This window comes from Oncorhynchus tshawytscha, linkage group LG01, assembly GCF_018296145.1.
Source record: "Oncorhynchus tshawytscha isolate Ot180627B linkage group LG01, Otsh_v2.0, whole genome shotgun sequence".
Taxonomy (NCBI): Eukaryota; Metazoa; Chordata; class Actinopteri; order Salmoniformes; family Salmonidae; genus Oncorhynchus; species Oncorhynchus tshawytscha.
In genome coordinates this window covers 9,784,054-9,799,393 of record NC_056429.1, presented here as the reverse complement: position 1 = coordinate 9,799,393, position 15,340 = coordinate 9,784,054, and the positions used below count along the sequence as shown (strand labels likewise).

Here is a 15,340-nt window from a genome sequence, read left to right as displayed (position 1 = left end):
GGGTAGTTACGTTGGAAGACAATGCCAACCATCAAAATATAAATATTTATCTTTAAAAATATATAATTAACTAAATGTATTTGTATGTACGTTGGCCTATCCCTCTGTGCTGCACAGATCTACTACTCACAGGGATCCTCTCAGGATCCCTCACTCTTGACCCATCCTCCTCTACTTTCTTCACTGCCTCAGCATACGACACCTTCTGCACTACTCTGACTCTATCCACCTCAACCTGCCTCTCTCTCACCGGACACTTCTGATCCCCAGCAACATGGACACCTCTACATTTGAGTCAGTCATGGTTACTCATAGTTATGTGATGAGGTAGGCCCGAAAGCGACTTCAAAATCAGTGTCGGCCCAATGGGGAATGTCCTCTTTGTGTAACGGTCAAGATGTTGGTTTCTCCCGCATTAGACCTAGGTTCATATCCTGTCGGTTACATTAAGCAGTCTATTCTCTGAAAGGGGTCCAGACAACCTGTTCCCAGCAGTGATGTAGGTCTCCTCTCTCTCTGACTGGAAGAGAGAAGTCTCCTCTGGTCAACAATACTCACCTTGAGAGACTCCACAGCCTGTTGGAGCTCCTTCAGCTCCTTCTCTCTTTCCTGGAATCTCTGCTGGACCTTCTGCTGACTCATCCCCAGCTGCCTCTGTGGAGAATCACTCTTCAATGAGCTATCAACCTTTATTTGTCCAGTAGATCAATAGTATAGTAATGTGACATAGAGAGGAATTGTGATAGAAAAATTAAATACTTATCTGATTTATTTGATATTAATAGTAAACAATTATATAATTATCTAAGAGTAAGACTGGCCTGCTAAGGCTGAGTTTTATTGTGTCCACTCTATCTTCCTGCAGCTAGTCTGGGTTTTACTAGAGATAGTCTGGGTGTAGAGGACATGGGTTTTAATAGAGATAGTCTGGGTGTAGAGGACATGGGTTTTAATAGAGATAGTCTGGGGTGTAGAGGACATGGGTTTTACTAGAGATATGGGTTTTACTAGAGATAGTCTGGGTGTAGAGGACATGGGTTTTACTAGAGATAGTCTGGGTGTAGAGGACATGGGTTTTACTAGAGATAGTCTGAGTGTAGAGGACATGGGTTTTACTAGAGATAGTCTGGGTGTAGAGGACATGGGTTTTACTAGAGATAGTCTGGGTGTAGAGGACATGGGTTTTACTAGAGATAGTCTGGGTGTAGAGGACATGGGTTTTACTAGAGATAGTCTTTTAGAGGACAATAGAGATAGTCTGGGTGTAGAGGACATGGGTTTTACTAGAGATAGTCTGGGTGTAGAGGACATGGGTTTTACTAGAGATAAGTGTCTGAGTGTAGAGGACATGGGTTTTACTAGAGATAGTCTGGGTTAGAGGAATGTTTTACTAGAGATAGTCTTTGATGGGTTTTGATTTGAAGCTGATCTCTTCTAGTCCCCATTTGGATTAATCTTCCAAGAGTCCTAAAACATTAAAATACTATTTATAATACAAACACACTTTCACATATAACACACTATTACAAATATACATAATACTAGCATAATGACCCAATAAATACTCAATCTAAAAAAGATTGATTCTTCATCTACTATAATCCAACAACATTTCTATATACTATATTTAAATTGTTTTAAAATAATGTTTACATTTATATATTGAAAGGTTTCTAGTTTGCTCAGTTAATTTATTCAATTTCTGTATTGCTCTAAATCTAAATGTTCTTTTGCCTATTTCTCTTTTCTGTCTGGATAACGCGTAGATGGTGGACAATCTATTCCTAGTATTTACGGAATGTCTGTCTCTTACCAACTGAATACCGTTGTGAATAGAACTTGGCCGTTTTAAATGATGTATATTATGAAATAAAATAAGCATGTTTTTTTTCAATTACCTTGTCGACTGATGACCAACCAAGAACACTGCGCATATGACTGCAACAGAAGAACCATATCTCCGCCTTAAAACAATCCTTGCTGCTTTATTCTGTGCATTCTGCAGCCTCCTAACTTCACTTGATGATGCATTTCCCCAGACCACCGAACAGTAGTTCACCTGACTCTCAATTAATGCTTGTGTTATTTGCTGAAGAATTTTTCCTGGAAAATATTTAGCTATCCTTCTGATTGTGCATGCTGTTTTAATTTTTTTTTTAACATAGATTAGTTATTTGAGACGACCATGAGTTGTCTAGCTGCACTCCCAATAGTTTGGTTTCTGCCACTTCTTCAATTTGTACTCCTCCCATACTTAATTGTATCCCATGCTGTTTTGGCCTTTTCCTAGTTGAACAGACCAACATACCTTTGGTTTTCTTGGTGTTTAAAGCAAGTTTGTTTTGGCAAACCCACTTCCTGATATTCTCCAAATCTCCTTGTAAAGCCTGCTGTACCTGTTGAATCAATTGTCTTGCTGCATAAATTGTAGTATCATCTGCAAACATAGTAGATTGAGTTTCAACCATGGCATAGGGAAGGTCGTTGGTATATATTAAATAAAGAAGTGGGCCAAGGCAGTTGCCCTGCGGTATTCCACAGTTTAACATATTATGGGAAGAAAATTAACCATTGATATAGGTGGATATAGGTTTCCTGTCAGTTAGATATGACTGTACCCAATTCAATGCTACCTCCTTAAAACCATAATGCATGACTTTTGTCAAAATTATTTAATGATCCTCTAAATCAAATGCTGCACTGAAATCTAAAAATAGTACCACCACAACCTGCCATTATCCATAGCATTGAGCCACTGATCAGTCATGTCAACCAATGCAGTGGTCGTGGAATGGTTTTTGCGATAAGCATGCTGATTGGCTGTAATCAGATCATTCTTTTCCATGTACTCCCACATTTGTCTACTCACAATACCCTCCAACATCTTACTGAGTGTAGGGAGTAGACTAATTGGTCGACTATTAGCAGGAGTAATGGGTTCTTTGCTGTCTTTCGGAATAGGACAGTTTCGCATGCTTCCATACATTTGCAAACATCCCCTTTTCCAGTGACCAATTAAATATGTATCTCAGTGGAACTGCAATCTGGGGAGCAGCACAGTGAAGCAAAAAATTGATAGAAGCAAAGAATTGTCCATAAGACCATAACCTGTAGATTTACCACCAGGTAATGATTTCAATAGGTTTAACACCTCCTCCACTGACACCGTTTGTAGACAATTGATTGATGTCCTGGTGATAAAAACCAAACAGCCACATTCCAGTCTATGATTAGTGATGCTTTTGAGATAAATGTCTCCGGTCTGACTGGGCCTGTATTCTATAGATAAGATTGTGTGTGTGACTCGAGATAGAGAGAACCTGAAAGTACCGAATTTCCATAACACTATCAAACTGTATTTGTCCTGTAGATCAATAGTATAGTCATGTGACATAGGGCCCATAGAGAGAAAGGTCTACAATCTTGATGGTCCCTTTACAATATAATGTTGATTTGCTGCTATTTGAATGATTATAGTTTTACCAGTCGGTGTAAATGTATCAAGGAGTTGAGACTGAACTTTGGACTCATTAAAGGCCATTCAGAATGATAATAGTGTTTGACTTTAGACAATGGTGATACATTTGGAGAATCTGGGTTAACATAATCAAGGTTGTGTTCATATTTGTTTTGCGTGGCTCTATTTCAATTGAATGATCTCATATTCAAACAGCCATAGTTCCTACTGTATCGTTAATTATTTGTTTATCAGACAGTCACCAACATGTTGTTCTGGACTGGGGTAAAGTCATTTTCTCTGATTAATCCCCTTTCCGATTGTTTGGTGCATCCGGGAAAAAAGCTTGTCGGGAGAAGACAAGGTGAGCGCTACCATCAGTCCTGTGTCATGCCAACAGTAAAGCATCCTGAGACCATTCATGTGTGGGGTTGCTTCTCAGCCAAGGGAGTGGGCTCACTCACAACTTTGCCTAAGAACACAGCCATGAATCAAGAATGGTACCAACACATCCTCCGAGAGCAACTTCTCCCAACCATCCTGGAACGGTTTGGTGATGAACAATGCCTTTTCCAGCATGATAGAGCACCTTGCCATAAGGCAAAAGTGATAACTAAGTAGCTCGGGAAACAAAACATTGATATTTTGGGTCCATGCCCAGGAAACTCCCCAGACCTTAATCCCATTGAGAACTTGTGGTCAATCCTCAAGAGGCAGGTGGACAAACAAAATCCCACAAATTCTGACAAACTCCAAGTATTGATTATGCAAAAATGGGCTGCCATCAGTCAGGATGTGGCCCAGAAGTTAATTGACAGCATGCCAGGGCAGATTGCAGAGGTCTTGAAAAAGAAGGGTCAACACTGCAAATATTTTTCTGCATCAACTTCATGTAATCGTCAATAAAAGCCTTTAACAATTATGCAATGCTTGTGATAATACTTCAAATCAAAGTTTATTTGTCACGTGCGCCAAATACAACAGGTGTAGTAGACCTTACAGTGAAATGCTGACTTCCAGGCTCTAACCAATAGTGCAAAAAAAGGTATTATGTGAACAATAGGTAAGTAAAGAAATCAAACAACAGTAAAAAGACAGGTTATATACAGTAGCGAGGCTATAAAAGTAGCGAGGCTACATACAGACACCGGTTAGTCAGGCTGATTGAGGTAGTATGTACATGTAGATATGGTTAAAGTGACGATGCATATATGATGAACAGAGAGTAGCCGTAGCGTAAAAGAGGGGTTGGCGGGTGGCGGGACACAATGCAGATAGCCCGGGTAGCCAATGTGCGGGAGCACTGGTTGGTCGGTCCAATTCAGTATTCCATTGTAACATCTGACAAAAATATCTAAAGACACTGGGCAGCAAACTTTGTGGAAATTAATATTTGTGTCATTCTCAAAACTTTTGACCATTGATGTGTCCCAGAGCCTTACAGTATATAGATGTGTCCCAGAGCCATACAGTATATAGATGTGTCCCAGAGCCATATAAAGGTATGTATCTGTTATACTGGTTAGGCAGCTTTAGTTGTAGAGCACAGCAGAGTCGTATCTTTGAGTCTAAACCACCATTTCTAATTTAGCTTGGTCTTGATCAGATTAAAGTGGGTAAAATACAGTTTAAATGTGGCCTGTAGGACAGATCAGATTAAATGTGGCCTGTAGGACAGATCAGATTAAATGTGGCCGGTAGGACAGATCAGATTAAATGTGGCCTGGTGGTACGGATCTGATTAAATGTGGCCTGTAGTACGGATCAGATTACTGTGGCCTGTAGGACAGATCAGATGAAATGTGGCCTCACTCCTAATCTCTCTCTTTAATCTCTCTTTCTCTCTCGAATCTATCTCTCTCTCTCTCTAATCTCTCTCTCCTAATCTCTCTCTCTAATCTCTCTTTCTCTCTCTAATCTATGTCTCTCTCTCTAATCTCTCTCTAATCTCTCTCCTAATCTCTCTCTCTAATCTCTCTCTAATCTCTCTCCTAATATCTCTCTCTCTAATCTTTCTCTCCTAATCTCTCTCTCTAATCTCTCTCTCTCCTAATCTCTCTCTCTCTAATCTCTCTCTCCTAATCTCTCTCTCTCTCTAATTTCTCTCTCCTAATCTCTCTCTCTATCTCCCCCTCTCTCTCTATCTCCCCCTCTCTCTCTCTCTATCCCCCCCTCTCTCTCTTACTCCTTCTAATCCCTCCCCCTCTCAATTCAATTCAATTCAATTCAAGGGGCTTTATTGGAATCGGAAACATACGTTAACATTGCCAAAGCAAGTGAGGTAGATAATATACAAAAGTGAAATAAACAATAAAAATGAGCAGTAAACATTACACTCACCGAAGTTCCAAAAGAATAAAGACATTACAAATGTAATATTATATGTATATATACAGTGTTGTAACGATGTACAAATGGTTAAAGTACAAAAGGGAAAACAAATAAGCATAAATATGGGTTGTATTTACAATGGTGTTTGTTCTTCACTGGTTGACCTTTTCTTGTGGCAACAGGTCACAAATCTTGCTGCTGTGATGGCACACTGTGGTATTTCACCCAGTAGATATGGGAGTTTATCAAAATTTGTTTTCAAATTCTTTGTGGATCTGTGTAATCTGAGGGAAATATGTGTCTCTAAAACAGTCATACATTTGACAGGAGGTTAGGAAGTGCAGCTCAGTTTCCACCTCAATTTGTGGGCAGTGTGCACATAGCCTGTCTTCTCTTGAGAGCCAGGTCTGCCTACAGCGGCCTTTCTCAATAGCAAGGTTATGCTCACTGAGTTTGTGTATAGTGAATTAAGAACAAATTCTTATTTTCAATGACAGCCTAGGAACAGTGGGTTAACTGCCTGTTCAGGAGCAGAATGGCAGATTTGTACCTTGTCAGCTCGGGGGTTTGAACTTGCAACCTTCCGGTTACTAGTCCAATGCTCTAACCCCTAGGCTACCCTGCTGACCCCACCCCTCTGGCAGAACCAGGAAGTCCCTCCCCTCCCACAAACTCTCTTCTGAGGAAACAAAACTGACCTGAGTCTCTGTCTCATCTGTCTGTGTGAGAGTGAACAACCATCCAAATGGCTCAACAAGGAGTTCTGCTGGACCAGGACCAGTTCTGTTGTTCTGTCTGTCTGGAGCTACTGAAGGAGCCGGTCACTACTGCCTGTGGACACAGTTACTGTAGAATCTGTATTGAGGACTGCTGGGATAACAATGTTCTGAGAGGGGTCTATAGCTGTCCTCAGTGCAGAGAGACCTTCACTCCAAGGCCTACTCTAAGGAAAAATAACATGTTGGCTGAGGTGGTGGAGGAACTGAAGAAGACAGGACTCCAGGCTGCTCCCTCTCCTGATCTGTGTTATGCTGGACCTGGAGATGTGGCGTGTGATGTCTGCACTGGGACCAGAAAACAGAAAGCCCTCATGTCCTGTCTGGCGTGTCTGGCCTCTTACTGTGAGACTCACCTCCATCCTCACTATGAATCTCCTACTTTCATGAAGCACAAGCTGGTCAAAGCCACCGCACAACTACAGGAGAAGATCTGCTCTCATCATGACAAACTGCTGGAGGTTTTCTGTCGTACCGATCAGCAGTGTATCTGTTATCAGTGTGTGATGGATGAACATAAAGGCCATGATACAGTGTCAGCTGCAGCAGAGAGGACTGAGAAACAGGTAAGACCAGAACAATTTGTTTGATGACTGTCTGATAAACAAATAATTAAAGATACAGTAGGAACTAAGACTGTTTGAATATGAGATCATTCAAATGAAATTGATCCACGGAAGAACAAATATGAACACAACCTTGAGTATATTGCCATGTTAACCCAGACTCTCCAAATGTATCACCATTGTCTAAAGTCAAACACTGTTATCATTCTGAATGGCCTTTAATGAGTCTAAAGTTCAGTCTCAACTCCTTGATACATTTACACCGACTGTTAAAACTATAATCATTCAAATAGCAACAAATCAACATTATAATGTAAAGGGTCCATCAAGATTGTAGACCTTTCTCTCTATGGGCCCTATGTCACATGACTATACTATTGATCTACAGAACAAATACAACTTGATAGTGTTGTGGAAAGTCAGTACTGAGAGAGACTCGGTCATTTCTTCAAACTACCATCTTTATTTAATATCGCTGAATTATTGTCTTGACTGTCGGACCGAGTGCTTGAATCATTCAGGGAATACCGGGTCTTTATATACCAAACCTAAAACTGCATCAACCATGGCTGCCCCCCATGCAGATTGGGCACTATAACCCAATCTGTGTCCATACTGATGTTTATCTGCATGGGGGGGTTATTCTACTCCTTCAGGATAAGTTTCCCAGATGAAAGGATTCTATTGTTTCAGGTTCTCTCTATCTCGAGTCATTCACACAATCTTATCTATAGAATACAGGCTCAGTCAGACCGGAGACATTTGTCTCACATGCATTTAATCACCAAGACATTAATCAATTGTCAGCTTCAAGCGATCTCTATTAAAACCCATGTCCCCTACACCCAGACTATATCTAGTAAAACCTAGACACAATTAAACTCAGCCTTAGCTTAGATAATTATATAATTGTTTACTATTAATATCAAATAAATCAGATAAGTATGTAAGTTTTCTATCACAATTCCTCTCTATGGGCCCTATGTCACATTACTATACTATTGATCTACTGGACTACTACAGCTTCATAGCTCATTGAAGAGTGATTCTCCACAGAGGCAGCTGAGGATGAGTCAGCAGAAGGTCCAGCAGAGATTCCAGGAGAGAGAGAAGGAGCTGAAGGAGCTCCAACAGGCTGTGGAGTCTCTCAAGGTGAGTATTGTTGACCAGAGGAGACACACCAGTTCACTTCTCTCTTCCAGTCAGAGTGAGAGGAGAGGGGCCCCTCTCCAATGCCACTGACACCACTGTTGGGAGCAGGCTGTCTGGACCCCTTTCAGACAATAGACTGCTTAATGTAACCAATGGGATGTGAACCTAGGTCTACTGCGGGAGAGACCAACATCTTGACCTTTACACCTAGAAGACAGTCCCCATTGGGCCGACACTGATTTTGAAGTCGCAAGCGGGCCTACCTCACCACATAACCATGACTGACTTGTGTCCCCTATACATTAACATGGAGCTCTCTTTCTCTCTCTCTCTCTCTCTCTCTCTCTCTCTCTCTCTCTCTCTCTCTCTCTCTCTCTCTCTCTCTGTCAAATGGGTTATATTGGCATGGGAAACAGATGTTTACATTGGTCAGGATATGTTTCTTGCTTTGGTCTTGGGAACAGGACACCATTGAAAGGAGTGATTTCTGGGGTAGCGTTAAGTGTGGAGGTGGAGCAATTGAAGTTGAAGACTCCTGGTGTTTGTGATGACCACCGTTTGGTACGACGCAGACCCGGTGGTGAGCGTGGTGAAACAGAGGAGTCACTGTCAGTCCTTTTAAGTTTTGAGTCTTTACCTGACATGTTAGGATATATCAGTTATCCTGTTAGAGTCTTTGTGTTGAATCCACTGAGCTGTTTCAGGTGCAACGTTTATGGTCATGTTGCAGCAGTTTGTAGGAGGGAGATTCCAAGATGTGGGAAGTGTGCAGGAGGTCATGGGAAAGAGGATTGTGTAGTGTCAGTGGATAAAGTTGTGTGTCAACTGTAGGGGTGTCCATGTTGCTGGGGATCAGAAGTGCCCGGTGAGAGAGAGGCAGGTTGAGGTGGATAGAGTCAGAGTTGTGCAGAAGGTGTCGTATGCTGAGGCAGTGAAGAAAGTAGAGGAGGATGGGTCAAGGGTGAGGGATCCTGAGAGGATCCCTGTGAGTAGTAGATCTGTGCAGCACAGAGGGATAGGACAACGAGTGATATATGCTTCAGTAAGGTTGGCTTCTTAGCGTTCATAGCAATGGTTATCAACTGTACCACAGAGATGGAACGTAAATCACAGAAAATAGATGTTGTGGTGGCAGCTGCAGAGAAGTATTTGGTCATACTAGATTTGATTTCAGAAGAGTTACAGGGTGTGTTGAGTGGTGGTGTCCCATCCTCCCAGGTCATTGGCATGGTGCAGGAGCAGATTGGGTCAAAGTAGTTGAATGGGGTAGTGGGTTTTTAATACATTTTTACTGAGTGTAGGGTTAGTTGGAAGAGTGGTTTTTTATTGTTATTTTTTATTCAATTGAATGTTCCTTTTCCCATGTTGTATCACGAAGTTAAGTAGATTGATATGATAGTTTATATTATAGTTTGATATTACAGAGGTAATGCAACATGTGGGTTTCCAACCGCCGGTAAACTCCAAAGAAGGAGAAACGTTATATTATGTCTATGTACAGTGTTGTAATGATGTCTCTCTCTCTCTCTCTCATTCCATCACTTCCGTGGTAGTGGGTTGTGTGGGTCTCTGATCATGAATGGTGTGCTGACAGGCAATTGTTGATCTCCAAACAGTACCTGACAATAAACACACACAAAAGTCTAGACAGGTATAACCTCCTGGTTTTTGGCATTGCATCATCAACAGCCATTTGGCAAAGTGGCTCCTCTCCCAAATGTCATACAGAGGGAGGGTGCTGATCATCAACAACTTGGCAGAATCCTCCCTCCCGAGCAAGTTAGTGAATTATTTTCTGGTCGGGGGTGGGGGAGAGTTGGCACAGCATTCGGGACTGACGTCTCTTAGGCTGCTGGAGAAAGTCATGGAGGAGGTCCAGGAGGCTCTGCTTGACCCTGTGAGGAGGGGGCTGGAGCAGCCTGAGGAGGGGCCACCACCGTTTACACCACTGCAAGTGAGAGCAGAGACTGGGGACTGGCAGGAGAGTCCAAAGGACACTCTGAGCCTGGGGGAGTTTTCAGAGGTAAAGTAAGGTGTTGTACACCCTCATTGTCAAGGTTAGACACATCAGGAGCTTAGCGAGAGTGAAGGGGCATCAGTGGCAGGGGATTGTGGGGGCTGAAAGCATGGCAGGGTATAGGTGGAGGGTGCTCTATCAGCTCCCAGTGCTGGAAAGGTCAGGGGTCATCCAGTGGAAGGTATTACATGGAGCCCTTGACTCCAATAGCTGGTTGGCTCGGGTTGACATGGGAGTTGGGGAGGGGTGTCTTCTGCAATGACAGACTGTTCATCATGTTTTTTCTGTGTTGCCAGGGTAATCTCATTACTGTTGACGCCTTAGGGTTGAAATGGAGTTTTACAAAACGATCAACGGTGTGGAGATGTTTCAGGAGGTATGGGAGCTCAGGGGGGCTGTCTGTACGGCTGGAGAGGAGGGGTTGGATGTACGGTTGGAATGTGGTGCTGGATGGTGTATTGTACTGTGGTATCGGGTACTGTATAATGCGATTGTGTGGAGGTTGTGGTGGCACGCAATGTGTTTTTAGGGGGGGTGTGTGTCAGTGTAATGAGGATGGCTCATTAAATTAAGACAAGTCCATCTCTCTCTCAACAGCGCTCTGCAGTGAAGGGCAGTGATAAGATATTTGCTGAGATGAGCCGCTCCATTGAGAGAAGGAGCTCTGAGGTGAAGGAGCTAATCAGAGCCCAAGTGAAGTCTCAAGTGAGACAAGCTGAAGGACTCCTGGAGCAACTGAAGCAGGAGATAGCTGAGCTGAGGAAGAGAAGCACTGAGCTGGAGCAGCTCTCACACACAGAGGATCACATCACTTTCCTCCAGGTAACTCAACAGTCTTGTTACATGTGATATGAAATTAACTTAATGTGAAACTATTCGTCTCAATCATTTGGTTCTGTTCTCTCTCTGTCTCTCTGTCGCTCCCTCTCTCTGTCTGTCTCCCTCTCTCTGTCGCTCTCTCTGTCCCTCGCTCTCTGTCACCCTCTCGCTCTCTGTCCCCCTCTGTCCCCCGTCCCTCTTTGTCTCTGTCCCCCACTCTCTCTGTCCCTCTCTCGCTCTCTCTGTGTCCCTCTGTCTCTGTCCCCCTCTCTCTCTCTCTCTCCAGAGTTATCAGTCTCTCTCCAGTATCAGTGTATCTTCAGACTTACCCAGCATCGTTGTCCGTCCTCTTCAGTACTTTGGAGACGTGAGTAAGACTGTGTCTGAACTGAGAGAGAAACTAGAAGACTTCCTTAAAGGAGAATGGAACAAGATCTCCACTACAGGTGTGTTGAAAATAATAAGAACATCAACTTTAGACCATTGAAAGTTCCCTACTAGTCATATACATGTGGAATATGGTATGATGATAACATTCCCTCTCTCTGTCAATGTGTTTGTGTGTCTGTAGTGAATATAGTGGAGGTTGTACTGCCTCCAGAGCCCAAGACCAGAGAACAGTTGTTACAATGTGAGTCTCTTTATTGTGAAGTAACTAACAGTCTCTTTTTACTGACACTCCTAACAATCTCTCTAGAAATATATAGCAATAGTAGATCTAATCAAAGACTAGGTATCTATTTGACTCCTCATATTTCTCTGATTTGATCTCTGCTGTGCTCTAATCAAAGACAGGGTAGATACAGTATCTGACTTAACTTATTGTTCTAACTCCCCTCATTGGTCTCTGCTCTTCTCCCAGATTCCTGTCAGCTCACACTGGACCCAAACACAGCAGGCACACGTCTCTCTCTGTCTGAAGGGAACAGAAATGTGTCCCAAACACGCCAAGACCAACCATATCCTGGCCATCCAGACAGATTCACAAACAACTACCAGGTTCTGTGTAGAGAGGGTCTGTCTGGACGCTGTTACTGGGAGGTGGAGTGGAGTGGGGTGTATGTTATTACAACAGTCTCATATAAAGACATCAGCAGAACAGAGAGAGGTAATGCATTCGGAATCAATGACAAGTCCTGGAGTTTACAGTGCTCTAGTGATGGTTATTATTTCAGACACAATAATGTTGAGACTAAAGCATCAGGCCCTCAGTCCTCCAGAGTAGGAGTGTACCTGGATCACAAGGCAGGTACTCTGTCCTTCTACAATGTCTCTGACACAATGACCCTCCTCTACAGAGTCCAGACCACATTCACTCAGCCCCTCTATCCTGGGTTTTGGCTCTCTGGTACTGCTGAGCTGGTTGAACTGTAGTAGGGTCCACATAGGTACTAGTCATGCTGGTGTAGTCTATAGCTGAGCTGGTTGAACTGTAGTAGGGTCCACATAGATACTAGTCATGCTGGTGTAGTCTATAGCTGAGCTGGTTGAACTGTAGTAGGGTCCACATAGATACCAGTCATGCTGGTGTAGTCTATAGCTGAGCTGGTTAAACTGTAGTAGGGTCCATATAGATACTAGTCATGCTGGTGTAGTCTATAGCTGAGCTGGTTAAACTGTAGTAGGGTCCACATAGATACTAGTCATGCTGGTGGTGATGGTCCACAGATGTGATGATTCATTCTGCTCTGTTTTTCTTTACTAAATATTTTTTTGACTGTTTTGATCTTCAGATTTCATGCATTAAAATAATTTGTTTTCATATTTAATAAAATGCAATGTTTTAATGTTGTACATTTCCATGAATCATGATGTGTGGTGTTGATGTATATTGGTTGGCATTCAGAACCATTGATATGTTTTCTCAATTGGTTCTCTGTCTCGATGTAATTCTCCTCAGTGGCATTGAACAGGTAGAATCACTAACTATATGGACTGGTTTCCTGGACATGAACAGATAGTAACTCAACTATATGGACTGGTTTCCCAGACACAGATTAATCCTAGTCCTGGACTAAAAAGTATGTTCAATGTAGATGTCCAGGAAACCGGCCTTAAATTTGTCATCTTTCATCCTCCCATACTGCTCAGTCAAGCAACATTAATCCTGTCCAGCAGGTGGAGGTATTGACCAAACAATAAAACCAGCAGATATCTTGACTTGCCACTCAGTATATCAGTAATGTTCAGAATAGTACTTTAATGTCATTGGAGATTGATGGTCTTTTTGATCCACTATCCAGAGTCAGAAACAGATTAAGTTAGGTCTGCTACTGTTCAGTGATTAAATATGATTTATGAAATAAAATATACAACACAAACTTCATATTGTAATAGTTTTCCTTTGTTATTTATTCCAAGGTGTGTCTTTAACTTGTAAATGGATTGTGTGGAGGTGAGCTAGTGGTGTGGCTGATAGAATAGAATGAAATGGGAGGGGAAATGGGCAGACATATCAGACAGACGAGGGAGAGAAAGATTTTCATACATGAGTTAGTGTCTCTGTTCCAAATAGCTCCCTATTCCCTGCGTAGTGCACTAGGCTTCTTTAGACCAGATCTAAAGTAGTATTCTAGATGTTAGATGGTTTCTCCCTGTCATTACAACATGACAATATGGTAATGACTTTAGTGGTTTCCTCCTCTTTGTTTTTATTGTTAGTTTGTTATGTGTGTTGTCAGGTTGTTCCTCTGTGTTCCTCATTGAAAATCCATTAACAATGAATCACTAACTAATGATATTCCAGTTGTGTTTAGACAACTTCATGTCTGACGTCCCCCAGTTCTGTTCAGATCCATTGAACTGGATCACATTCTAAATGGTGACTTGTATTGATCGTCTATACTGGACCTAACTGTGGTTAACCAGACTGGAGGGGTTCTGATCACATATACCCTCATCTCCACAACTTTACCTGATGTTCTCTCTCTGTGTGTGTCTCTCTCTCTCTCTCTCTCTCTCTCTCTCTCTCTCTATAGAAAGCAGACACCCTCAATATGGTTTAATTCCTGTAGAACTTGTCCACTCCCCTTCATGGATTTAAAGGAAATGACTGGTTTATGTAAACTCCCTCTACCCCATGCCAACACCAACCCAATGCTTTAACATTTGTGAGGAGTAGAGAAGGAATGTTCCACTTCAGGAGGAAGGAGAGATTATTGGGACTTCCCCATGGAGTGATGATAGAGGGATGTGAAAGAGGAGAGAGGTAATGGTTGGACTCCCCCATGGAGTGATGATAGAGGGATGTGAAAGAGGAGAGAGGTAATGGTTGTACTCCCCCATGGAGTGATGATAGAGGGATGTGAAAGAGGAGAGAGGTAATGGTTGTACTCCCCCAGGGAGTGATGATAGAGGGATGTGAATGAGAGGTAATGGTTGTACTGGACTTATTGATTCCCTCATTAATGACATTCTTTTTCAACATAATTTCACAAGACAAAATAATTAATGTTAGATAATGCTCACTTCCATAACAGTCATTGAAGTGTTGGATGAGACAGGACCCTGCCTTCACCGGGGGATATTTGTTGGACAGATCACAACAGGTGACGAGGGCCTCATCCTCCAGCTGCACAACGAAAGCCAGGGAATACAAACTTAATCAAGCACCGCTTATTAAGTATTCAACATTATGATAAACAGTATTTAAACTCAGGTCTGTTTTCACATACAGTTTAGTTTATTTGTTATTCCCCAGAATCAACCTTACACAGTTCAAATGTTTCAGTGTAAATCTTGTTTGCATGAATCTAATACAGTATTATCATTCAGACAGCACATGAAACCTCAATTGATCTTTTAATTGTGGCCCAAATGTTCCCGTTCATTCAGGCAATTTACTGCCTTTAAGTCTCACTTCTACAGAGACCACAAGACATATCAAAGATCTGTGAAAAGTGCTCCATTTCAATCAGCAGACAAAATGTTTATTTGCCCAATAGATATTTGACTGAAGGATGGTTTGCTAGAGGGCAGAGAAATGAGTTATCCTTTTATGGGATGTGAAAAAACATATGCTGTTAAATGTACATTTGCGTCTCATTTATCCAGAACACAAAAACAGCTCCATCAAACATGCTTATGAGACAGTGTTGGAAACACAAAGTGAAAATGTTCCTGAGGCCCCTGGTGTTTCTACAGACAACTACTTTTCCCAGGACTTGGAGGCAGGCGGCCCCTTATATAATTGACAGCTTAGGATAGAAAACACTCTAAAGTT

General features: G+C 42.2%; 1 protein-coding gene across 2 annotated transcripts; it reads left to right on the top strand.

The window, feature by feature from the left end:
* Window positions 1-6,473: 6,473 nt before the first annotated feature.
* LOC121838823 (E3 ubiquitin/ISG15 ligase TRIM25-like) lies at window positions 6,474-12,630 on the top strand. 2 transcript variants are annotated; one of them, XM_042327979.1, is made up of 6 exons: window positions 6,474-7,130; window positions 8,187-8,282; window positions 10,897-11,121; window positions 11,405-11,564; window positions 11,690-11,749; window positions 11,981-12,630. In XM_042327979.1, the coding sequence occupies exons 1-6, from the start codon at window positions 6,534-6,536 to the stop codon at window positions 12,490-12,492; spliced, it is 1,650 nt and encodes a 549-aa protein (XP_042183913.1). In that variant the 5' UTR covers window positions 6,474-6,533; the 3' UTR covers window positions 12,493-12,630. The 2 variants fall into 2 exon arrangements, with proteins under 2 accessions (XP_042183913.1, XP_042183956.1); XM_042328022.1 differs by lacking the exon at window positions 10,897-11,121.
* The last annotated feature ends 2,710 nt before the right edge of the window (window positions 12,631-15,340 follow it).

Coding starts and splice junctions, on each gene's coding strand:
- LOC121838823 (XM_042327979.1), top strand. CDS start 6,534: ATGGCTCAACAAGGAGTTCTGCTGGACCAGGACCAGTTCTGTTGTTCT. Junction 8,283..10,896: donor AGGCTGTGGAGTCTCTCAAG/GTGAGTATTGTT, acceptor CTCTCTCAACAG/CGCTCTGCAGTGAAGGGCAG. Junction 11,122..11,404: donor ATCACATCACTTTCCTCCAG/GTAACTCAACAG, acceptor CTCTCTCTCCAG/AGTTATCAGTCTCTCTCCAG.